The following is a 27,551-nucleotide window of genomic DNA, read 5'->3' as shown; positions in this document are numbered from 1 at the left end:
ACACAGTCACATAATAATTTCAAGGAACGTCAAAAGCAATAAACGGAAATCAAAATAAACTGTTCAAGGACAGTTGATTGCATTCAATTGGAAATGAAAAATGTTTCTCCTTGTCTTGCCATCTTTGTCTCATTTGTCCCACAGGAGGGTGTGCAGCGCACTAATGAAAAAGCAGCCTTAATATAATTTTCCTCCCAAAGTCCATCTGGTAATAATTGTAGCATGTAGCAACTGTAGATGTGTTTGGATAAAGCTCTGAGAGACATGGGGCCCAGTGACACTCGCCAAGTGAATGTGTGTGTGGGCGAGAGCAAAAGCGGGAATGAGAAAAAAAAAAATCATGTGACTAGTGAGAGGCTTCACTGTGACCACGCTCACAGTTGTGTGACTGCCAAGTGGCTGTGTGATGGGCCAGCATAACTAAATCATCTTTATTGTCAGTGCAGTTTTACGTAGAGAAGCAGAGAGCGGGTCAGGATAAGCGGGGGCGGTTAGCTGACCTCTGCTCCTACATGGGATTAATGTGACTCAAGTTATGATTAGTGGCATCTGATGGCTTACAGACTGTTTTGAAAAAGATCAACACGCACACAGGTGTCTATTTTTAACTTATATTTACTGTCTATATACTGACATTTAGCCAAATAGATTTTTTTCAGAAAGATTCAGAGGTTAAGTTTAGTTCAGGCTTATTCGATCTACTAATAAACAAATGTATAACCCCTGAACATTTAACTTTTAAGCCACTGAACCAAAGGTCCTCATATCAGAGCCTTATTCTCAATGGAGTACTTTACATATCAGACTTCTCCTATACTGCTGTCAGGGGACAGATGATTTCACAACAATTTCAACACTATGAACAATAACATGTCAGTGTTATTTAAACAAATTCAGGTTACGCCTTTGTGTTTTTGTATTACTCAAGCAACACAACAATCCTGCTGATTCTGGTGAAACCTAGAAGAGCCAATTAATTCTAGCAGAGGTAATAGAAATCTTCACTACAATTAAGGCACTGCTTATAAAAGCAATCAGCATCTTTGTTTGTGTTTTTGGGTTATTGTTGGAGGGACATTTAACCCTGATGCCAGAGAATTATAAAGTAGTCATGTTGACTGAAAAGTCTCCCCTAAACATGTAAAGAAAATAAAAACAAACATCAAAATGGACAATATTAGAACAGTGGTTCATGATATACATTAACCACCAACAATGTGAAACAGAAACCTGTAATACACATTATTTAAAGCTGTATATATAAAAGAAACCAACACTAAACCTAAGCACCGACACAAAATGTTTAACCCTAACCATAAAACAGGGGAGTATGTCATCAGTGATCTCATAGTTAAATGAGATTTAACCATCTTTTCTATATGCTGCATCAATACATCATAAACTACTGGTAGTGTTGGAATTAGCTGGAATTAAAGAAAGGTAATTTTTTAGGGCGCAGTAATATTTTGATTTAAAATACCCTATATTAGGCGTGATTCCATTTTGCTATCCTGATCCTAACTACTCTGAACTTTAGCACCCAAAAATAAACTTTAAGTTTTAATCTCCCCCAAGCTTTTTTGTTGTTGTTGTTGTTCAACTGTGTTTTCAGCAATAAATCTGTAACTAACGACTTTTTAACAACAACTTTCTTTTATAAATAGCGTAAAGTAGGCCTAAAACATGTTTATATATACTAGCTTGAATAGAAGAACCTACTGTTCTGAGGTTGTGACATCTTATTTTTGTTCATTGTGGTTATACCATAGAGAGAGAGAAAAAAAAATCTAATTCCTCCACAATCCAAGGAATCACAAAATAATAACAGGTGTTTAATAATTTAGGACAGATTTATCCCTAAAGAGCACTGCACACATAAAACACACCAACCAACAGCATACCTTCTTGTTTCAAACTTAAAACCTGTTGACAACACACTTGGTACTGGTCGTTTTTATTTGTCCCTCAGAACATAGGTCTGTTAAAACGTTCTAATATAAAATGTTTAAAACGCAAACATGTTGCTTTAGCTCCTCCCACTGACTTCCCATTGGCTTAAAGTAGAAATCCACAATTTATTACAGCTAAAATTAATGGAAAATATGAGCTGTGGTTGAATTTAAACTAGGATGACTGAAATATACTACTGAGAATATTGTTCTAAGTGCTTCATTCCCCTTCAAAGAACCCCCCCATGAAGGTTCAGCGTAACCTCAGAGTAAGTGCGTCCCTCCAAGCAATTTTCCTGGCTATATTTCTATCCAGGTAATATATTTTCACAGTAATTGTTGCAGTGGAAAAGGAAGGGGGTATGAAAAGAGTATTACCAATTACATTTATCAGGTGAAATCATATTTCAAGATAATCAAAAAATTTTAATCTGAGAATTTAAAAATAAAGAACATAAAATGAATGATTTCTACTTACATTGCACTAAAGTGTTAAAAATCAATAATTCATAAGAGAGACATTGGTTTTATCAGCTTTTGTCTTTGTTTTTGATAAAATACCACAAGTTGCAATGCTTTGACACAGTAACATTCATTTTCTTTGTATAACTACAAGTGGAAAGCTATTCAAACCCAAACCAAGAGAGAGCCATAATTTAATCTTAAGTCATCTTGTAGTGAGTGTACATGTCTACCACAATGTCAATTATAAACTGTAACCAATGCAAAAGTTAAAAATAGTCAGAAAATTACCTTGGAAGTTTTACAACCTCAAAATAGAAAACTGAGAAAAAAAGATGTCACCAGTCCCAAGAACAGAGCAAAGTGAGAAGTGACACAAAGTTGTTATTCTGGATGGACACGACTGGCACATACATGCAAGACAACATGTACTCTGTGCGGTACATTTATAGTAAGATTAAAGGGCATATTTACACAAAATTACCTATTATGATGCAAATTCAAATTAATAATAATTTGTTTCTGTTCTATTTTCAATTTTTACTTATCTGACCTCATCAAGTTAAGTTAGTACTGATCCATAGTAAAGACATCATTTCTAACTTTCATAGTTTTCCAGACTCAAATTTATTGATTTCTTCCCCAGTTTTTTATGACATTATGTAAGATTAAAAGCAAAACAAATACCTTGTTGGGATCAGTGAAAAAGTGTAATACACTGGTTTTGTTTGTACATAGACAAACATAGATAATCTCAATAGCACTTAAAAATTCTAAACCTATGGTACCTAAACCTAGCTTAAGAGTCACAGGTCCAGTTTAAAACCTTCAGAGATTTAAGAAGCCCAAAAAGTTGTGAAATTGACGTTTTCTCAATGAAGGACGTAATTTAAAATAATTTTTCCAATTACCGTGTCATGGGCTTCTGGCTCAATCAATGGACTCTTATTTATTAACGCTCCTTACAGGAAGCGGTTATACTGTCCTGCAACTATCAGACAGAGAAGAAAAAAGCAAAGTTGGGTGCTGCGTGGCTCATAGAACAGGCGCACCACGAGCACAGACTATGGTCCTCAATGTGGTTGTTCTGGGTTTGATTCCCTTTTTCCTGTCAAATTACTGTTCAATGAAGTTCATTAAAGGCTCACAGTGCCAAAAAAATAATACGACATACAAAGTTTGTCATATGCTAATTGAACATGCTAGGTACAATGTAGGCTATTTGAGATACTGTCTTCCTGACAAAGGGATGTTGACTGAATATTTCAGCATGGAAATAGTTATGTTGCCAAGCAACAAAGGGAGTTGGGTGGTGGAGCTATCATGTGAGTCTGTGCAAAATTTTTCATAGAGGTAAGTCTCACTCAGTTCTGGTGGTACACTGGGATGAGCGAGTATCCCCTGTTTGCCACTCGAGTAATAAAACTCCTCTCACCATTCGAGTTACAACTATCTCTGTGATTGCAGCTTCCCAGCTCTAGTTTAGCTAAAGACAAACCACATATCAAACAGAAAATCAATCCTTGAAATAGACGTCTTATCTGGAGCAAAAACTATTCTGAAATTTCACATTTTTCCTGCAAATTCAGGGTTTCTTTTGGTGTTGCATCAAGGCAGAACTTGGTGCTTATTAAGTATTTTCAAAGCACAATTTGTTCTAGCAACTGGATTCAGATAGGTAGTCAGGAGAAATAATTATGTAGTAAACCTGAATGCTTTTGAAATTCACTCTTTGGAAAAAAAAAAACCAAAAACCAAAAATCGCTACTAAGAAAGAGATTTTCTTTTCTATAGTGCAATGTTGGTTGCAGTTTCCATGAAAGGATTTTCAAATAAAACTAGATAATGTGAGTTATAAACAATAATTCTCAGAATTTGCAGTTTTTCATTTTATGCATTTTCCACTAAAATTGCAACAGAGGTCGTCAAAAACAGTTGTGACTGATTAGTCTGGTTGTTATGACATCCTTTTGATTAAGGCTGGAATAAATGACTGAATATTTTTTTTAAACAGTTCAGAACCAATGCTCTAAATAATCTAATCCAACATAAAAAGCCATTATTTTTTTCTATAATTATTTTTCCAAAGATGGAGCAGGGAATGAAGTTGGTAAAGTCAACATTTTTCCATAACGAGTTCTTTCCTCACCTAAAATAAAAAAAAAAAAAAAAATCAAGGTCCATTCTTTATGTTACTTAGATTTTTACAGTGCAGTTTCAGGTCACAGATATTAGATTTTTGTGGCTGGATACTTGGGTCTCTTGAGGGTTAAGATGCAATATGCTGCATACAAATGTTTGAAATACATGCAACTGCTTTGCCAGACTCATAGTAGATTTTCCACCCGGCCGTGCTCATACCACAGTTTGAAATCCTAGCAGGACTGCTTACACAAAGGAGCCATTCATAGGGGTTTGTGCGTGACTTATGAGCATGCACACACGCACGCTCACGCACACCAACATACGCACAGCTTTCAGTCAGTCTAAAATTTCACCAAACTTGAACTGCCTCAAAACCCCACGGTGACCGCGTAAAAAGTGGTTCTCATGTTACAAACTCACCCAAAATAGACCTTAAGTACATAGTGGAGACATCTGATGACGTAAATTATAGTTTAGAGCGACACACACAAGTTAGAGTGTGCAAAAGCACACACAGACTCTCTTTCACTGTGCTAAATGCAGTTTGATGATACAGGAAAGAACAAAAAAATGAGTGGGGTATAATGTCCAACATACAGATATAGAACAATGGGTAATAAGTTTCACTTTCAATTATTGTTTCACAACAGGAAACTTGAAAATATAGGTCAAGGAAAAAACAGAGGCAAAAATCTTTGTCTTGCATCTTTTTCAAATCAAGAAAAGTTTTCATTTCAGTGAAAAATAAAAACTAGCGTCCTTTGCTGCAACTACGCAGAAAGACTCACTAGAGAATGTTATCCAAGAGAAGTAGTTTGTAGAAAAAGTAATCAGTGTAGAGGAAACAGGCGCAAAGACTGCTGGCGCTAGTGGGCTGAGCAATCAAAACAATCCCTCTATGTTCTGATTGAAGAGAAAGGGTTTGACGCCATACTCTTCAACACGCTTCGTCAGAGAGAGAAGGGGTGGGGAGAGGAGGAAGAAACAAGAGATATACAAAATGATAGGGAATGAAGTGGAGACGGAGTGTAAATAATAAGTCCCTTATACTTAACTTCCCTCATATCATTCTTTTTCTGTTTTCTCCTCTTCTAATCACCCTCTTTTTAGTTGTCTTCTAGTCTCAGTCAATTTTCTTGGTTCTTTCCCACCTCATCCACCATTTATGTTTAATAAATCAGAGTTGTAGAGAAACTACATGGGAAATTCCCACACTGTTGCTGGATAAGACTCAGCCCCCACCACCCACGCTCGTTTTCCGCCTCTCCCTCGGCTCCCTCTGTCTGCTGTCAGAGGGGAGTCTTGAGGAAAACCACCCATATTCCACCACAGACTATTCTGGATGTTTGCCGGAAATGTATCCCTTTTGTTGTTCCACAAGAATCAAAGTTGAGCTCAATGGTAGAAAAGACAAAGAGTAGAAGGCAGAGGAAAAAGGTTCCTCAGCTTTCGAATAAAAAAAGTCAGTCTTCCGTAAAATATTAAGTCTGACAAATAATACGGAAAATTATATTCTTTGAGGTAGAGAAACAATTATAAGGTCAAAATCATTTGTTCCCTTAGGTGCATCTGTCCAAACAAGTCCTGTGAAATCATTTAGGTCAAAGCCACAACAGGACAAACACAAAAAACCCCAAAGTATTTTTTGTTGTCAGTGCTGATTCACTATTCACTGATTCACATTTCCAAACTATCTTTGGTTTGGAAATATTTTGTTATTCAGACTCCACAAATGTACAAAAGTAAAAAGTAAGCATTTCTAATTTATACTTTTATCTTTTAATTGATATCTTAACAAAGCATTAATTGTCAAAAGATAAAATTTAGATTCTGATTTGCAGTTTTCTAGACAGGGAGAGCATATTTTTTCCTCCAACTCTAGACTGTATGCTGCCATCTACTTGTTTATATAGCAGTGGTAAACATGTGCAAGACAGTGCAAGTGTTAGCACTTCACTAACATGAATTTCTTCATCTTGTCAGTGCACGATTATAACCTCTCTGAACTAAGACAGAGTGGTCTATAAAAGTCAGCTAGAAGGATTTTTAATAAGACCACAAGAGAAGTTTAATGAGAAGGTTAGTGGTTTGTTTTTGAAGAAATACAATAAGATAAATGTTATAACTTCTAAGAGATAAGGCAGGAATGCTGTGGTCTGTCTGTCCAACTGTACATTCAAAGGAAGACACCTATAAGTAGTGAGATTTTTTTCATACACGCTGTACTTTTTACAAAATCAAAGTGAGATTACACAAGAGGATAAATGCTTGTTTAACTTTTTTAAGAATTTAGAATTTGAAATTTTTCTGGGCGCCTTAATACATAAATATTGATAAAAGTGTTTGCTCATCCAACTTCCCACACATATAAACTGGAGCGACATCAACTTCCTGTGTCCTGTCAGCTCACTGTTTGCAGCTACAACATCTCCAGTTCTTAGGAAGACTCTACATGTTCTACTAATTTGAATTTCTGACGATGGTTCCAGAAGCATATCTACGATATCAGACACTAATGTCAGAGAAGAATCTTTGCTTTAATTCATCTACAAGGTGCTCTATCGGGTTGAGATCAGGATTGGTGGAGCATTTTAAGACTTCCTTTCATTGGAGCAAACAAATTGACCTAACTCTTGAAAAACATCCTCACATTTTCAACCCGTTTGCAACAAACTTTATATTTAACACAATCTAGTCAGGTAAGGGACAACTGCCAAACAGATTTGTCCTATTTTTTTTTTTTTTTTTTACAAGAAAGGGAGACCGGATGTGTCACTCCAGAAAAAGTTTCCAGTGCTCTAGATTCAAGAGGCTCTACATGAACTCATCAACACTTTGCATTGCACTGGGTAATGAGAGGTTCGTTGCAGCTTTTAAAAGTGCAGACCCGTTCCATGAAGCTCACTGTTCATGAGCTAATCTAAAAGTTACAACAAATTGGAGGTCTGTAGCTACTGAATATGAAGTTCAAGTTCCTATGAGTGTCCCCTTTTTTCACCAATATTTCTAATATTCAATTTGATTAAGTCTTACACATGTGTAAGAATTTATTGATTGGGACGACTGAATTCATTGGTAAGGAGGGGAGATCCACTACTTCCAGAAATGTAGTATATAAGTTATTTAGCTAATATGCAAATAATTGGTTGTTGTATTTCATCTGAACTGCATTTTGTTTGTACGGCCTCAGCATTCACTTGATTTTCATGTTTATAGATCACAAACAAACTGGAAAAAACTGCCTCAGGATAAGGTTTTTCGTCCACACTCAGCAGCCTCTTTGTCATGAATGTTTGTGTAAATCACTCTGGACAGGCATACAGAGATCCTGCTATATTACCCTCACAATACTGGACTTGTCGGGAAAACCAGACAAAATTTGACTTAGCAACCCAGCCTTGCAGTTCAAAATAAGCGTTGTCACATGAAGCAGTATCTGGATGATCACAGACCATCCTGAATCAGAACCATATTGGTTAATGAAGACTTTGGTTCTGCAATTAAAGCACCCAGTGATTAAGCTAGCAGTGTACATGTATACTACCCATTTACGACAGAAAGAACGATAGATGAGCTCTTTTCAGAGCATTTTAGATAATCTGATTGTAGGAAACCCAAGACATAATGAAGGCATACTATCTTGACACAAAAAATACTAAAATCAGTAATAGTGAAAACTTCATTTAGTAATTATACCCAATATATGTTGGCACAACATGCACTGTAAAAGGCTTGGCTTACTACAACTAGTGCCATCAGAGTGTTTCTTTCTTGTTCATAGTAAGAACATACTATGGGCTGGATATAAAATAAATGTGATGTGAACAGCTAACATAATAGTATTTAGAAACAAGGTCTGCACATGGATGGATGAGCATTATTTGAGTTTTTTGGTCATGCAGAAAAATATTTACCATTGTAACAATTTGTCATCCTGTTGCAACACCATTGTGGACTCTTAAAATTATAAATGATTAAAAAGAATCAGTTAAATTCCTCCTAAGATGAGTGGAACAAGCCTTTATGGCGTGTGGGTTTGTGATTTACCTCTGCAGCCTGAGTTTCCTGGTGCAGCAGAGTCAGTCCTGTGAGGTCTTCCAGAAATGAGTGGGAAGAATTAAAAACCTTGGACAGAAAGCTGAAACCTTCCCTCTCATAATGGTCCAGGACCTACATGAAAGCAAAAAGAAAACATCAGAATAAAGAAGAAAACTTTTAAAGTCGGTTTGAAGTTAACTCGTACTAGTGAGGGATTACACTTTGATTTGCTTCAGTGATCAATGTAATGTCAGTCTCTTACAATCCTGATTGATATAGTAATATCAAAGTTGAAACAACAAAACAAAGATAAATAATTTCACTGGACATTATAAAAAAGAGGCTACAATAAAGAATACTTTAAACTAGAGATGCACAATATATTGAATCACAAACAACATTGGGATATCGATATGTGATGCTGTATTTGGGAGTATATTATATTTCAAGTATCATGCATTCAAACTCTGCATGCTGCTGGTATATTTCACCACATGGATTTGCTTTCACTGCCTGGTATGCCCATACTTGACTTTGTTTATTTTGACCAAGATGCTAAACTTGTTGGAGATTTGGGGACATGAGTGATGAAAATGTGTGTTATTTTCAACTAATATAATTACTGTAACAATTAATAATATTGCAATTATGGGTTTTCCTATCGCAAAAAACTACTTTAACCCGGCACAAAATTCACAAGTTGGCCTGACAATATTTTAAATGATAATCATTTATGGTTTGAATTAAGACAGCAGAATAAGTTTAATAATTTAATAAAATTTTTAGCATGTAAAAGTATTGAGCAATTCAGTTTTAAACAAGATGAAGTGTAAAATGAACCTTTCTTCCCCCTCTGTGATACCTTTGAAGTCATTGCAGTGTGTTTACCTTGATGTTTCATCAGGACCGACTTCAAATTCCCACACCACCGCTCCAGTCTACACATCCAGACACGCACACACACACGCACGCATCCTCTGCCCTTTCGACTACCTTCCTAAGACTGGACAAGCCTTTCATAGACGCCTACGGAGCCTCCTCTGCAGGTGTAGAGTTACCACTGTTTGAGACATCTGCACACTGTGCTCAGAACTGCCTTTATGTGTGCGTGCATTTGTGTGTTTTGCAGACTCAACCTGGCGTCTGGTCCCAGAGCCAGACACACCACTGACAATACACAGTGATGTTCCCCTCATTCACCTTTTCAACCTCTCTTTTCTTTCCTCCATCTTCCATTTCTTTGATTCTCCACTTCCACAGATGGACCCTGCTATTTGAGACTTCAACAGCAGAAACCAACTTTGTTAAAATGTCTCTGATGAAGCCACAGATAAGCACACAGATTTCCTTTGATGATTTAGCGATCAAGTCATTCTGCACTTAAACATTACCTTTAATATCTATGTGAAAGAATGCACAATAAAAAGGGATTTAACATCTTCGGGCAAAAACAGTTAAGCACAAAGTTAGGGACTCAGAAGGACCAACAAATTTGATACATCTGCAGCGGGTGGTTTGTGAATTTATTTCCAAGGGGTTGTTTCTACACAAAACAGCACAATATATATATGGTATATATATGATATATATGGTGGACTCACAAGAAGAGTGATAGTATTACAAGCAGCTCGTAGAGCATCTGCAACAAGTCATAAAAGTAAGTAAATATCTATAACAATGACAGTACTTTGGAGATGCATTAAAGATTATTAGCCAGAACTCAGTGTTTGATCATCACATTTCTTATTTTCTTCCATGCAACTGCCCGGTAGGTGGGGTGAACTCCACATGGTGAAGTATATGTATATACCCCCATATGATGTACCCCCACGCTCCAACACTGCACCGTTATCACATCTGTACACCCCGCATGCCAGACAAACACAAAATATAATTTGAATGGAAGATATTGAATTTTCTGCTGTGCTAGATTATTCATGTTCCAGCATGTTTTTATGTCGGGAATCATCTGCTTTGTCATAGACAGGAAGCTGCCAAGTTTGAGTTGATTTATGATCTCATTTGTCCTGTTCTTGTTAAAGGAATGGTGTTAGTACTCTTCAGTAGCTGCAAATAATTAAGAACTTAAGGTCTATCCAAATACATAAGGCATTATAATTAATGCTGACTATAAAAGCACAAGAAAGTTTCTCAAATAATTTTATAAAGGAAGGTAATACTTAACCTTAGCCAAGAGTCATAACTGATAATAATCAAAAGTACAACCCTGAATCTTAATAGGCAAATAAGACCAAGTGACTCGTGTCTTCATATTAATAATGTAAATCTGAATTAGTGGTAGTATTCAATTAACATTTTCTATCAAGTTAATTGCCATTATTAAAAATGGCAACTAATGTCTATAGTTAATTAATTGCAACTAATCACATTTTAATCAAAAAAACAAATATTGACACAAAAAGCAATATTTTCAATTTAAAAAAGCATTTTTGCTGCTTTTATTGCATAAATAAGATATATGAGCTCAACAACAACATCTACTCTCTTATTTACGTTATTCAACGATAAGATTGGTGCAAAGTGCTGTAATACCTATTCAGCTCTCAAGTGTTTCAGGAATCCCGGATCATTCACGTAACTTCTTTGAAAATATATTTCTTTTGAAATGTGAACAGTGAGTGATCATATTAGCGTTGAAGAAAAGAAAAACATTTTTCCTAAAAATATTTTTCTTAGAAGAGAGACACATTCTCAATTATACCAGGAAGTAGGAAAAGTATTTTGAATACTTTCAGCAAACGTGTGTAAAGGTTTTAGTAGAGATCTGAAGTCAATTTCTTTGATGGTGCATCGGAAAGTCAAAGATTCAATATAGAGCTCAACTTACATTGGTATTTTCAAGGCTTTTTTTTTACTATAAGTCATAGTTCAAGTGTAGGAATTTTACAAAGAAAAATGCAAATCATTGTGCAGAATAAAGCTTCCCATTAATAGTGGTGGCACATTTTGTTGTGTCCAAATAGCAGTAGTAAGAGATGTCTGACATGGTTTTAGACAATGCCACGTCAGCTGAGATTTACTCTTTGGCGTGTAGTTTTATTGGCTTCCAGCCCCACAAGAGTTAGAAAACACACACATACACACCCCCACACACAAACAGAATGAAAAGCCCCAACTCTACAGGAACCGCTCCAGCCCAGACAGAGGCTGAATTGTTTTGTTTCCATAGTGACCTGGCAGCACACAGCTGACTGCAGCAGAAATACACACACAAATCCAGAGTGAAGACAAAGACCAACACACACACTCTCACCAACGCCATTAAAGGGAGCACACCGATATATGGACACAGGGGCACACAAAAGAGAGGAGAGATATGGGGGAGGAAGAGCAGGAAGCGAGGAAAAGGGGAAGAAGGAGAAGTGAAACTGGAGTAGGCTGAAAAGAAAAGAGTGAAAGGCAGATAAGCAAATGCAAAACAGAGAGGCTGAAGATGTGTGGGTGGGATTAAAACATATTTACTTAAAAACCTTTATCCCCGCCTTACCAAAAGATCTGTCCTGTCTTACTTATGTCCATTATTCTATGCCTATAGTTTCTACCCAAAACCTATCAGACCATATGAGCAGCTCTGTGCAGACCAAATAATCTCATCAGTCACACAGGCAGAAACATGACACCTTAAGATAGGCTGGAACGCCATCCTTTTTTTTTTTTTTTCACTAAGCGTAGGTGGAGAAAAGTTTTGGAGCTGAAGCGAGCCAACTCCCTGCCCCCCTCCATCTCTTAGTTTCTCTCTGTCTTCACATGAAAGTGATAGATCTGGGGCTTTATGACCTCTTTATCGACACAAAGAGCGCATTGAAATTGGGGGAGAGAAAGAGGCAAACCAGCCCTCTACTCATCACAACACCCTTTTTCAGTACTACATTTCCTCTGCTTGTAACAAGCTCACCATCACCACCCATCACTCTCTCCTGACTTTTTTCTAAATTGTCCCCGTCTCTAAATTGTCCATTCTTCTTGCAGAACTCTCACACGTTTTTACACCTAACCACACAGACCAATGGTAAAACAGTAAAAAGCACAAAGAGTAAATTTTCCCACCCCTATTTGGCAGATTTAGACTATCTGTAGTCTGCTACAACCCATCTACACACATTCACTCCTACACACTCACCCATACACACACAGCAGTGGTGGGAGCGTACGACACTTTCTGACATCAGTGAGCAACTGCTGCCTGATTGTTACCAGATGGTTTTGCCAGCTTTCCTGTGTGCGTCTCTTTAGTATTCCTCAAGGAACAACATTTCAACACAGCTACAGTGACTTAACAATGTGGAAATGGGAGAGCTGGGAATCCCCTCCAATTTTTGCTACGACTGCAATTTGTGTTTCAAAACATTGTTGTCCCATAGTAACAGAATGTGACCTGATAAAAATATCAGGATCTTTGCATCTACAATTCTTTTTTTTTCTACATTAAGCCACGTTTAACAACCTTACAATTTGAGCTACAGAAAAAAAAACAACAGTGCCACTTACAACGGGTGAGCAGGCAGTGCATTTGTCGAAGGCCAGGCTGGCAGGCAGCACGTTGTCAAACCTGGACAGAAAGCCTCGGATCTGTAGAATAGGGGAAAAAAAAAACACAAAGTCAATCAATCTAACTAAATAAGGCACTTGGAATAAATGAGAGAAAAATTAAGTTTTTGATGATAAGCCAAGAAAATAAATGTTCGAATCTGGGAATCTCCTTTCTTACAATTAAAATAAAACACAATGTAATGTAGTGAAAACAGACTTGATATAAAAACTTTGAGAACGTGTTTTTTGTGTTTCACAGCAAGGAAGAGAGCTCCCTCTGCTGTTGGAAAGATAAGTAGCAGCAATCTTTATAGTGTACTATTTTCTATAAGCTTTTTTTCCACCTAATTGGTATCTTTTTTACACTGCAAAGCATAGCAGCTTCCAATCAGAGATCCTCTTTCAAAATTAAATGTAAATAACAAAAATGAGAAGAGATTAAATACTTTTATTATTAATAATTAAAACCAATATCTTCTGCGCTGTAAATCGACTCGTTTAATTGAGTTGGCAGAGTAAGCGCCAGGAGCCTTTGCCAGATGTATGAAAAGCCAATTTCAAACAAATACAACCAGGGCTGCTTAGTCAGGGAAAATGTCAAAATCATAATTACTTTGGTCTCTATTGAAATTAAAGTTTTCTTAATGTGATTAATTGATAAGTTTTGAAAAAAATATACATTTATAGCAATCAAAGAACAAAAAACAAGGCAATTCAAGTGGAGTGTGGACAACAGTTAGTAAATGTTTTTTTTTTTGCTCTATACATTATATACATTTTTGTGATAAATTGGTGCAAAAAATTATTTGAATTAGAAATTAGATCATTAATAAATAATTTTGTTATTTTGTTAACTTTTCTCTACTATGAGCTTGGCTGGAGACTGCAGCTCTAAGGAGGAGCTTTAGTTAAATAGGTGGCGCTATTTCAAGGTAAATACAACTGTGGGCTAAAAATAACACAATGGATGTGGAACAGTGATTTGCAGGAAGTTCACTTGTACATAGCTCAAAGAGCATAAATTGAACGCATTGGAGCAGTCTAGTCAAAGTTCATATTTAAATACAAATGAAGTGCTGCTGCATGATTTTACCCCTCAAATCTGGCTGCAATAAAATAGTTCTGGAGATCAGGCCAAAATTCCTCCGGGATAACATAAAAGATGCGTTTCCAGTTGCTTTTTGGTGACAGAAACAGATATCAAAGACAGACTTTGGCTTGAAAGGACTAACTGCTATTTTAGAATGGCTTACTCAGGTTATCTTTGTCTAATAACGATCTAGATATACACCAATAACTTTTATTAAAATAGTATATCAAGATAAACCAATGCCTGTAGGCATATTTTGATTTTGGACTATTTCTGTTATGTTTTTTAAATATCAATGACATAACCTACACATTCTGGTTCTCTGTTGTAAATATGTTTGAGCCTGCCTCTTTCTCTTTTCTGCTTTCCTTTCATTCTTTCCTTCTTGTCTAACCGAATGCTGCTAAGCATGCAGCAATCATGAAATTCAAGGACGACAAAAAGAAAAAAGAATTAACAAGCATCCAAATCAAACAGAAGAATGAAAAATCTTCAAAATGTTTAAATGAGAGACTCCTGGTTTCTTGAAAGCACAGAATGAAGTCCAATTTTTCCTCCTTTGAATCTACTAATGGAGAAAATGTTATTCAACTGAAGTGAATAATATTAGGATGTACATCTTAAAATCTGTGCTATTTGTAATCACCAGTATTATAATGGTGATTATCATTGGTATGATACATAAAGAAGAAACATCAGCTTATCACATTTGAACAACAGTCTTCTTGAAAATATTTTTCATTAATTTCTTGTCCTCTGCATCTATTCATTTCTGGTCATTTGTATTACTAAGGCATATTCAGTGAAAATTAGCAGTGACAAAAAAAAAAGATTGTAGGACTGTCAATTTGACTGCAATAACAGTCACTAAATCCAGTATTAATCTAAGAGGCGAGTTTGCAGAGCAAACAAGTCATAAATGATGAAAGGGTGAGTGGACAAGTGAGTCAGACTAATGGGTGGGTGGAATAAGAATTAAAATATGTAAACCTGCAGAGCCTTCACAGACAGCACATGCTGGACACACATCCACTGCATAACGGAAGGTGAAGTACAGACACCTGGCTACTCTGCTATTCTCTGTCTAAAAAGGTTCAAGCAGTAGGAATGTTTTGGTAAAGCAGGCTTCAGCATACTTATAAGTTATAAGTTGAATTTGAACTCTTTCCACTTATGCAAAATGTATTAAAAAAATGTTCCATGGCATGTTCAGGGCTTAGAAAGTTTTAGAAGCTGACCCTACATTCAATTTCATCTCTGGTTAGTGTGATTTGTTCCTGGTTCTTCATTATGCTGTTTATTCTCCAACAAACATCTGAGATCTTCACAGCCGGATAAAACATAGACTAAACTGGAGACAAGTAGTCACCATTCACTAATTAGATTACTTTGAGGATTTACTTATTTGATTTCTTGCACTGGACTATACTGTAGAATGTTAAAAGTTTTTATTTAAAAACCTTCTTCTTCACAAAATATGCTACTTTGCCTTGGTCTATCACATAGAATCACAATAATCCCTTGAAGTTTGAGGTTGTAACTTTATAATAGGCAAAAAAGTTCAAAAGGTATGAATAATCTTGCAAGACGCTATAATGACTAAGGCACTTGGGGCCAAAATACATATTTATGTAGTTCATAAAACATAAATCTAAAGAAGAATTTGGATTTCTACGTTTTTATCAATATAAAAATTATCCAATTAAGGAAACGAGACAAAAACATTAATAATTAAGCTCAATTACTAGTGTGGGACATTGAGAGTAAACTACATTTTTAATCAGTTCTCTACATCAGCTGGGAGAGATTCAACTTTCCCAGCTAACTAAGCATCAGCTTAGTTAATTAGTACGGATAATTAATTTTCTTATTACTGAGAATGGCTTTCTCAGTTCCAGTCAGATTTAATCTGCTTTCTTTAAACATATTTTCAGTTAAATAATTTTTGCCTGTCTGTCTGATTTAAATATTGTTGAGTAGCAGGTACTGGACAGGTATTGTTGTTCAGAAGTCACATTTCCAGTAGATATGGAGTTCTGATTGAACAAAACAGCACAAACCTGAGATGTTACCTTCCTTACACGTTACAAACAACACATTTATTTGGGCTCCGTATGTTTTTTAAGCCCATTTCCTAACAGCTTTCTCGCTTATCAATATGACCTTTAGCAAACCACCATGGGAAGCAATATTCATGATGAAAAATAAAATTTGAAAGGAAGTTGCAGTTGCTAAACAGCTACCTGGTACTTAAATAAGTTCCAAACTACCGGTGGCAAAAAATGATAAGCAGTAAAAGAAAAACTGAGCTAAAAATATTTGTAATATGAGATATAAACAGTATTTAATTTCTAAAACCGCCACAAGCTGTCACTGTGGCACCACAGAAAAAAAGAATTAGCGGCCTCGTCTGAATATTCTCTGTTTGTCAGGCTTAATACATATTCTAATACTCAAGGATTACTCAGCGACGCTCCCAGGCATATTTTTTTTTGGCACCTCTTCTTTTTGATAACAATCATCTCTATCTGCACACACATACACAGTCGCATTTGCAAGCCACTTTCCTTTGGGTTATTTGGCAGAAAAACCCTGAGCACCAAAGGTGTCAAAGCAAATGGCAGGGATTCATATTCCCAGGATGATGAATAATGATGATGATACAAATGGAGTTGGTGAGACGCAGCACTCAGTTAGCCAAGAACATAGTTTGGTTGGCACCAAATCATCCAATCTCCTTATTTAGTGGCTCAGCATTGAGTATTTAATTATGATTTCAGCCAATTTTTAGGCTCCTTCTAAATAATAAGAGAGCTACTAGTTTGCTTTGTTTAACTATGTATCGTTTTTAAGACTAAATATGAAATAAAAACTATCTGATAAGCGCCAATATAAAATATTGTGTATTTAACTCATGTTGAGTTTTAACACTGGAAACACAAAATACAAGCCACCAAGTTTATAGCATATCTGAACAGACCGAAGGGAAAGAAGAGCATGTGTGTGTATATTCTGACAAGCACAGTCACTCTAAATGTCCTTCCCTTGATCTTCAATCTCGTTTGGCTCTGTTCATTAATAGCGCCACCTCAACAGTCATCAGTATGTATGAAACTAAATCAATATCGACACTCTAGTGCTAGAAAGAGGGAAAAATGTTTGTATTAGAGCCAAGGTTGAAGCAAAGACTTGACAAATCATACAAACCAAGTTTATAAGTAGTTTCTACTTCGAAATCCTCTCCTGACTGACTAAGAGACCCAAGATAACCATTTGAAGGACAGACTGAGTTCAAATAAACCTCAGCCTGCAGGAACTCTTGAAAACTGGATAGAGATGTATATTAAATCCTTACTTATGCTCTTTAGATATTAGTGATTGTAAATGGTGACGTTCAATTATTGCCAATATATCAAGGCTGCCATTGGAAAGGCTTTTCTCTCCTAAAAGAACAGTATCATTCAGACTTACAGTATAACATTGCACATTTGAAAAAAATAAAAATAAAAATAAAATAAGACAAGACAAAATGAGTTCTGTGACATTTTTGAAAACAATTTGAAGACATGAGCACAAAGACTCATGTCTTCAAATTTGGCAGTGAAGGTGTGATGGTTTGGGCTCATTTTACAGTACAGTTACATAAAATACTGAATCACAGTCAGGATGCAACATTTGGTTAACTAATACATTTTATTTATTCTGGAAAGAATACTAGGCATGGGAAATAGCATATTTTATCAAGTCTCACTTGAATTTAGTAAATTTTTTAACCATGATCTAACTTTAATTGGTCACATTGACAGATACTTAAGATTTTCATTAAAAATCAAGTAATGTTAATAAAAATAATGCTCTGGTTTTTTTTGCACATTTCAGGACACAAAAGGACACGTTACAAGACAAAAAAAATCTATTCATGAATATACTGAAAAACAATTTTATAGAAAAAAAGGAAACAAAGCAAGAGCTTACAAAAAAAGCCTAATGGGAACAGATGAGCTTTCAGTTGTGATTTGAAAGTAGGGAGAGTAAATTTTGTGAATGTCTGAAGGTTTCAGAGTTGGGGAGCAGAGTGAGAAAAGGTTCTGTTCCCTGCGGCGCGAAGCCTAAGTAGCTTTAGATAAGGTGCCGAAGGCTGTACATCATAGTAAAATGTCTTTCACTGTCAGTAAACAGGCTTCCACGTCTTAATCATTATGGCTTTGAGGCACGAGGAGTCAGCTCATTAACGATTTTGAGTTGTGTTTGATCTTTCTATTTATAACATTTTAACTAACCATTGAAATGACCCAACATAAAGTCGTGTCCATTGTGAGGAACGAAAGATGTTAAAATATAATGAGGGCCGACAAATGTGAATGTGCTAATGAGTACCACACTGAAACATGTTGCTTTAATTAAGATGTTATATTAAGAGAAATATGCTGTTTCAACTGAACAGAGCATGTTTCACCACCATTCAGTCTCTCACTTCATTCAGTGGAGATTAAAGCTTCTTCATTTGAAAACATAACATAAGATAATTACTTCTTATTTTAAACATACTGATATTTGCATGTCATTCATACAGGTCAAAAATTCAAACATATAAATTATTTATAAAATGAAGTCTGTTTACATTTTTTATTGAGTATTTTTGGCTTCTTCAACAACATCTATACACATACATATCAGGTGTGCCTATTTCATATTCATTTATTCAGCTGTTTGAAACTGTATTTCAAAGTCGTATACAGATTAATATGACTTTGAAATATATTGCCTAACTTCATTGATTTTATAATCAAGAACAAAAAGTTTGTGTCATTATTGTTTTTTTTCCCTCCAGGAGGGTCTTTTGTGGGCTCTAGTGTCCCTTATATGAAAGTAGGCTGACAGGAAAGGGGGAATTATTATTTCTGTGCATCTTTGTGGTTTCCATTTGCATGCCACTTTGCTGCTGGATTTACCCACACATGGACACATAAAAGATTATTTTATTATATTATTCCTCTTTTATATCCTGTCTAATCAAGGATTTTATACATGTATCCATCCTGTTCAAAGCAGAGTTCTCTCGTCCTCGTAATAAAGTGGATGAGTGTGAGTGGGTTTGTGTGTCTCTAACCTGATGAGGCACAAGACCAAGAGACGTGGGAGGTTCGTTCATTCTGTCGTCACTGCTGCTGGCCACTGCGTAGCCCCTAAAAATAGAAAACACCCTCAGTAAATTTATGTGTTTTCATAAATCTTAAACATTCCCTGAAATAAAACTTTAAAACACACAATAAGCTCTGAATAACAGAAAATCATTGAGCTCAGAAACTAAAATGGCTGTGAAAGAAAATTATAAAAATATAGAAGCATCCTGAATGCATTGTTGAATTCACAAAACCATTGCCTAAATTGTGAGTTTAATCCATTGTTATGTGCTTCAGCACATTGTATTTATTTCTGTCTATTTTTTTTCACTTGGATCATTTTGTATAGAAGTTAGTTGTATGATTTTTGTTGTTGTTGTTTAATATACTTTGGAGTTTTGATAATTCTTTCTTGCAATTTGGTCCGTTAATTTGTGACTTTGTTGGACCGCCTATAAATAGGCTGGGTTGCGCCAGGTAAAGGCGACGCCCTCCCAACAAACACCCAGGATGCGTTCTGAAGTGGTGCGCACGTCTCCAGCCTGCCACACGGTAGTTTTTGTTAGCCGTTTGTTTGGTTGATGTTTTTTTTTGTTGTGATTTTTGACCTGGTGGGACCGGTTGTCCTGTTTTCGATTTGTCTTTAGCAGTAGTTTCTTTTTTCTTGTAGTCCGGTACTAGCAGGGGCTTCGACGGCCCTGTATAGGGTTGGCCCCCTGCTGTACCGTTTTGTTCTTTTTGATCGGCTCATCAGGTCCAACATTCTGTTTATACTTTGGGATTTTTGTTTTCTTTTTTTTGGGACACGGGGAACCGAGGATTTAATTCTCTCTTTTTCTTCACAGAAAAATCAAAAGAAGCTCATCTTAAAGAAAAAGGTCGAGAGAGTTGAAATAAAAATTACTTTTGAATACTCATTTTTGTCTTCGTGTCCTCAAATATGTTGTGCCCTTTGTGGACGTAACATCCATTCAAATTCAACTTCAAATATTTTAATGACAGTCCAAAAGTAAAGCAATACAATAAGTGAGGGGATTTCAAAGAAATAAATTAAAAACAGTAATATTTGTGACAGATCTTTGAGACAAATTTCAAACAACTACTTTCAGGTTTATGTTTTTTTTAATTTTTTTACAAAGAAAGTCATATCCAGTGACCAAACATTTTTGTTTTCATATTTACAAACCTCTAAATAACACTGAACTTTTGAAAAGGCAAAGCAAACCTCTATGTGCCAGTTGTCCATGAAGATGAGCTACAAGCTGCAAGTAGGGTGCACTGTATAATGCATCAATCAGAAATTTATATACACTAAGTTAACTTTATAAAAATTTGGTAAGTCTCAGATGACGACACCATTACTCTGTAAGTATTTGATTGGTTAATTCACAGAATTTTAGTTAAATGGAGGCCCACTCATGGCTGTATCAGGCAACACCACAAACACACTGCTTCGTTGTGTAACATTATAAATCAGCGAGAACTCAGGAGGAGAACTGTGAACCTCCACAAGACTGGTTGATCTTTAGGTGAAATTTCAAGTTGTGCAAATCAAAATCCAGAACACAAGCAAAACAGATTGTCAAGATGCTGTCAGATGGTGTTAAAAGAGTGTCACTCTGCAAAGTGACAAAAAACTTGCACTGGAAGCCCACTCAGCAAGGAAGAAGCTTTTACTCAGAAAGCAACATAGAAAGAAAGCTTGATTACAATTTCAAAATGCACTGAAGTAAAAAGAGATACATTTTTGGAGACATGTCCTTATATTCTGATGAAAGTAAACTTGAAGGGCTTGAAGCTTAGAAGTCTAAGAACATCATCTCAGAGTCCCTTCTCCATTGTCAAGTCTCTAGCCGGTTAATATCGGTTAATATCGGCCCGGTTCTAGCCAAGATGGGTGTGTTTCTATTGGCGTTGTGTTCCTCACTTAAGTGGGCGTGAACGTAGGCAGGAACAATGTGGGGGAAGAGGGGAAGCGTCTGAGTGTCGTGAATGTGCAAAGAGCAGCGGGCGATGCTCTGGTGATCTTATTTTACGCATGTACTGTTGGGCAATCAGTTTCTTTAAAATCTCTTAGTCTATTTGTTCATTGTGGGTTTGCCTGTCCAGTAGACTATGTATGCATTCTTCCACCAAAACTGATAAAAACCAACACTTATGGTCTAGTTGCAGATATAAAGATGTTGCTGTTGAAGTAAATCAACAATGCTATCTGCTGACAATCATATGACTTGTGAGCAATACCCAGAGTTTGACTTGTACCACCCTAAAGGGGGTTCTAAAAACCACCCAGTATCTCCAAATATAGACAAATCTGGCCAGGCTGATTGGGGAAGAAACAAGCCACGCCCGCGGAGAAGGAGCTGTGAAGTATGGAACGGCAAACTCATTTTGTGATTTTTTTTTGCTTTGATAGGGACTGGTGTACTTTACAAAATAGAAGGGATCATAAAAGAAGAGCATTGTGTGGACTAAAAGAAAAATCTACCGGTACTATATAAACTGTATGTTTACTTTGAAAAATGCAAGAAAAACACTCTAAAAGTAAGGTTATGTTCCTTTTCAGTCAATGTATGTAAACATCTGGTTTTAACTGTATGGGTGTTCCTTGTTCAGCCCAACATGCTTTTCCATTGTAGCTTTTTACAGTTTTGAGATGTTGGCCAAATACAAAGAAACATGTAATTCAAACTTGGCATGAATACAAAAAGACACTGAGCTCATTTGTGCTTTCAGATCTCAAATGCAGACAGAAGGAACACTTGAGCTTTTGTATGAGCTCCATGACTACAAGTAAACCTAACCAGTTTGAAAAAACTTTTCTTCATGTGAACAATTATCAACATTTCACATTTCACACTGAGTTGACAGTGGTTTTACAAAGTCAATGTCTGTCAAACTGCTTGAATACCTACGTGCCAATTATGTGTGTCTCGGAACTGAGAAATAAATATGCGCTATTGGGGACTTCTGGGGATAAAAGTACAATATGAGTGGGTTAAAAAGCAACAAAAAGAACATGCATTGAGTGCCAACTTAAAAGAAGTAGATTTAGTAGATTCAGACCTCTTTAGTACAAACACACACTTGCACAACTCTATTATTTTACAGAGACACACCGGTGCACATGACTACACACTCAATAGGCAGGAAAACATCTCCTTCAACGTTTTGAAAAAAGGATGAACTAGGTGCAGAAAATATCAAGCGACCACAGATCACAAAGAGAACTTAAGAGTTCACTGAACCTTGGTGTCAAAAGGGGGGAAAAAAACTAAAACAGTAGTGACACAAATGCCTGCAGCACCGTAAAACATCAGCTGTAGCGCTCCTCCATCAATAAGACAACGTGATCAAAGTTCACTGCAAATTCAAACGGCTACTGGTGCTAAGGGCTGCTTATTAAGGCAGTAATCTGTACAATTCCTTGAAAAGTGCATCATTCACTTCACATAAAGGATATTAGAAGCAAAAGTACAGACTGTTATTTCTCTGTATTATGGTGCTTAGTGAGAAGATGGAGCACTATTTGAAGAAAAATGAATCCCTCAAATGGGAGGAATGGGATGCAAACCCTCAAGTGAAATTACTGATTTGCTTCATGAATAAAAACAAGAGTAGCCATCTGGGAGCTTCCCAAAGGACAGTTCAGTTAGAGGGTGATCGGCTGCTTGATGACAGAATATCAGGACATCAGGGACCTGCACTACAAAGCAGGTTTAATGGCTTACTGAGGAGAAGCTTTGGATGCTGTAGATTTTCTGTATCACAAAGCTGGAGCATAAACTATTTCATATATACATCACTGTATATATGTTAACAGCAGGTCATACTTTAATATAAGACAAAAACCATAAAAAACATAAACATATTGAACACTTGATTTACAAAGAATTGAGAGATATTTACCAAAAGCCTTAAACAAAATCAAATAACTCAAAAATAAATGTAACCTGATGAAGATTATGAGCCAATGTTTATTCTTCTTTGAAGTGTAAATCTGAACCACAGCAGATTTATTTCTGATTTATGCAAACGAGGGCACAAGAATCTGAAACACACAAAACTGATTGGCTCTAACCACGAACATCAAGTCAAATTCTGAGAATTTTTCTGTTTAATCAAAGCATTAAAAATGAGAACTGCCATGGGGCGACTGTAGCTCAGTTGAGAGAGTTGGCATTTTGCAATCAGACGATTTTGGGCTGGAGTTTAGTTTCTCCCTGTCACATGTTGATCTGCCCCTGAGAAAAAGACTTAATCCCAAGTCACATACCAATCTGTGTACCAGTGTATGAATGCGTGCACATTAGAAAGTGCAAGTAGGTGAATGTGGCATAGTGTAAAGCGCTTTAACTGCATTAACCATATTTTTTTCTATCCATAAACCAACACTATTATGATTTGATATGTTTTATTAGTTCAGAAAACACATATAAAGTCATATGCACAATTAATTAAATGGAGATAATCAATCATTTAAATTCTAGAATTTACTGATCAGTTGTTTTGTGCACTGGCTGATGCTATGGGTATTTTTTAACAAAAATATTTTCATTAGAGAATCGAGAGTGACCAGTCACTCAGAATAATGCTTGAACACGTACCCTTCACTATGCTGTAGGATGGACACCATCAGCTCCACAGCCAAAGCTCCAGCAATCATGGCAAGGCCTGGTCTGCTGACGGTGCACTGCTGATCCAAGGTCCGATCCCTGGTCGACTATTCACAAAACATAAAGAACAAAAACACTAACTCGATCATTTTAAATAAAGCCTGACACATTCAGTGAAAGTAAAGAATAAAAGCACCAGTCCAAATGGCTTTTGAGTAGAAAAAAATCTTCTTTGCATGACGCTTATGAATGAAAGCACTGAGGGCAAATTCAGGATCACAAGCTGTTGAGACTCACTGGCAAGCGTAGTTGCATTTCCATCTCAGTAGGCTTTTATTGATGCAACCATGTTTTTATAAACAGCACCATCAGCTTGTCCCTCTCATTGACTGCAGGGTCATCTCTCCAATCAATAGATGGAAAGATGAGCCATTAGTGTCTACAAAAATTGCACTTTATCAAGTAGTAATTGTGCTATAAACGCTGTAGATCAGCAATAGATGGAAAGGAAAACTTGCTAGAGTCCAGAGGCTTGTTTCATTTCCTTATGAAGGCTGATCGGTGTCACTGTAATGAGATATTTGTAACAACAGCCAGAAGAATAAAAGCGACTTGTATCAGCAATACATTATTAATTTTTTTCCCTATTCATTCCCCAAAACTGAAACTCTTCTACATGTAAATTTCAGTGAAAGCAGCCCGTTGGCTCTAATTCCGATGATAATATTACTGTAATCTGTGCCTGAGGGGCGATATTTGTAGAAGCCAAAGAAGAATAAAGCAGGTTTCTAGAAAATGGCTTTAGCCTTTCATAACTGATGAACGCAGCTCAAACAATACTCACGTGAAAAGGTAATGTGAGAGGGTAAAAAAAAAGACAAAAGGGTGAAAGCAAAGGCTGTCAGAGGACAAAAGAAGGATGTGGGTGATGGAAAATGTAAGATTTTTCTGAAATATATAGGCTGAGTTAGGTCCACTTTATGTCAGAACGTCAGGAATAAATGTGTGATTTTTCTTTAAAGCAAGTGGGGACAATTAAATGGACAAAGAGAAACTCTTATATAGAAACTGCAAAAAATAATCAGCACTGAAATTGGAGTGGATCGGTTTGGTTTAAAAATATTCAATCTGTCTTTTCTAACTCCAGCAGATTTATAATAGAGAGTTGTAAGAATAAATAATTATAAATAATTCTGCTAAGTATGTTGCTGCTGGAGTACAGGGAGTTATCAGAACGATTGCAATTGTGTTATTTATAACACATGAATACGCTTTGATCTACATTTCACCAGAGCTCTGGCTGTTGGTTTAGGGTTAATGTCCTGCTGGAAGACAAACTTCCGTCCAAGTTTTAAGCTTTATGCAGCTTCTAAAAGGCTTTCTTCTGGATTTTCCCTGGAATTATGTAATCTTCCTATAAAACCTGACCACCTCTCCTGGTGGTGATCCAAGAAAACCACAACCAGTTCATGCTGCTGTGATCGACATACTATACTGTGTGATGGTCTTTGCATATTCAGGATGAAGCATGTAGGCCAAACAATATTAGCAATACTGTTTGGCCTATATGCCACTTTGGCTGTGTTGGTTTATTGCATAAAACCCTGACTAAATACATTGATGTTTGTGGTTATCACATGACAACATGTGAAAAGGTGCAAGACGTGTGACCAGTTTTCCAAGACACCATTTGCACTGCTGCAGAAGGTGTGTTTCATGAGGTGGTTGTATGGATGTTAAGAGCTTTTCTCACATCTCCTGGAGCAACAACATCATTGCAGAAGTAGCAGCCCAACTTGTGCCCTGGGATGTTGGAGAACAGAGAGGATCCTGGGACACTGGGCGCAGCTCCGGCCGGAGTGGAAGATGACGAGGAAGCAGAGGAACAGGAAGTAGAGGAGTCTGTAGCCGCGGAAACACTTTGACTGACGGGAGGTTTCTTTAGACCATGTCGCATTACAACGAACGTGTCGAAGCCTAAAGCAGCATTCACCACGAGCTGAGGAGAGAAAGATGATGATATGGTTATTAAGAAGTCTTTTTTTCATTAAACACAAGAACATTTTACACAAATATTGTATATTAGAATTTAAAAATATAGATTAAAAGAAGCTTTTTCTTATTTATTGAACACCTTGTAAAAGTCAGGAAAGCATTTAAAAGAGGGTTAGTTGTGGTGTTTTTATTCTTTGACTTATATATTGTCCAAGTTGGTAAAAAAAACATTGTTATTGATGACTTATCCAATTTCTGGCCTGTGTGAAAATTCAGTGTCTCATTTGATTTGAAGATGACTGTACTTCTGAGGACAGACAAGCACAATCTAGTTCTGTACAGGCATAATAATAATAAAAAAAAACATTTGATGACCTGATAGGTCACTAACAGATGATTCTTAGGAGGAGTGATGAGGGCAGCCAAACAGAATCAACATTAGAAAAGCAATGTATGACATGGTCTTTGGCTTTGTATCATTTGTATATACAGTTTCTAAGATATTTATTTAATAGTAGGAAAAATGTCCATTTTCTGCTTCAACCTGTGGTGCGTGGCAAAAATCAGATCCTTTATTCATCAGAACAATGCAGCTGACAGAGGACATCCTTTATTTTTACTATGACTGCCCATCAATCTGCAGCCTTTGCATTTTAAATGTCCTTCTGTTTTCACTCCTGTGTTATAACAGTTCATAATGTCTTGGCTGAAGCTACGCAGTAAGAAAAAAACAGATCAACTGTGTAAAAAGACATTGAAATGAATGTTTATATTCAGTAATTTTCAATCTGCAAATGTTTTAGTTTAAACCGACACAAATTAAAAATTGAAGGCAACCAAAATAACTCTGATATAGTTGATATAGTGGCCTCTAAGAAAGTCGGCTCTGTCAACTCTAAAACTTTGCTTACTTCCAAATAATACCAAAATTAATACAAGGATGGTAGTGTGCATGGAATCAGTGACTTAGGACTCTTCTTCACCTCATTTGTTTACTTCTCTAACTTCAACTGTCAGTCTGTTAATGATTAACTTCAAGAATTTATCATTGTGAATGCTTTCTGTGTCTGTGCTCTCTTATTTGTCTACAATGATCTGGTTTTTAGTGTCATCTAAAACACCAACTCTACAGAAAAAGAGCATATTAGTTAACTTAGTTAACAAAAGCAAGGCTTTATAATGTGCACTGCCTCTAATAACAAGAGCTGAATAAAAAAAGCAGCCTCATCTCACAAAAGGCCCAGCGACTGCTCAGCTGAGCCATCCATTAAAAAAACTAATCAGCATAGTAAACACTTCACTGTGCACCAAAATAGGAGGAGTAACACAAGTTCCTGACTTTATGCTCAATAGAACTGATTTATTATAATAAATAATAAGAAAATGGAATAGTATGAGTCACACTTCAGTGTTAAGTAAGTAAAAGCAGAGTAATGACCGTCGCAGCAACAATTTCCTTTGTTCTTCTAAGATCTCTATCTATATACTGCAAGTAATGGTCACAAACCCTGATCAATTACTGCATAACGTGATTATAGAAGTGCTGCAACCAAACCAGGGAAGTACAATGTTGCATTTAGCG

At 36.3% G+C, this 27,551-nt stretch overlaps 1 protein-coding gene across 1 annotated transcript in view; it reads right to left on the bottom strand.

Annotated features, from left to right (window-relative positions):
- Window positions 1–27,551, bottom strand: part of LOC116710095 (ubiquitin-like modifier-activating enzyme ATG7) — a 55,898-nt gene that overhangs the window by 27,180 nt on the left and 1,167 nt on the right. The window contains exons 2-6 of the mRNA XM_032548919.1: window positions 25,728–25,973; window positions 23,966–24,081; window positions 19,346–19,421; window positions 13,104–13,184; window positions 8,604–8,726 (exon numbers count right to left, since the gene is read on the bottom strand). Of these exons, the coding sequence (XP_032404810.1) occupies window positions 8,604–8,726; window positions 13,104–13,184; window positions 19,346–19,421; window positions 23,966–24,081; window positions 25,728–25,973 (642 nt within the window). The remainder of the gene's footprint in view (window positions 1–8,603; window positions 8,727–13,103; window positions 13,185–19,345; window positions 19,422–23,965; window positions 24,082–25,727; window positions 25,974–27,551) is intronic.

The sequence above is a fragment of the Xiphophorus hellerii genome, chromosome 20, assembly GCF_003331165.1.
Source record: "Xiphophorus hellerii strain 12219 chromosome 20, Xiphophorus_hellerii-4.1, whole genome shotgun sequence".
Classification (NCBI taxonomy): domain Eukaryota; kingdom Metazoa; phylum Chordata; class Actinopteri; order Cyprinodontiformes; family Poeciliidae; genus Xiphophorus; species Xiphophorus hellerii.
Note: the sequence above shows the minus strand (reverse complement) of the source record. Positions and strands in the feature narration are given on the sequence as shown.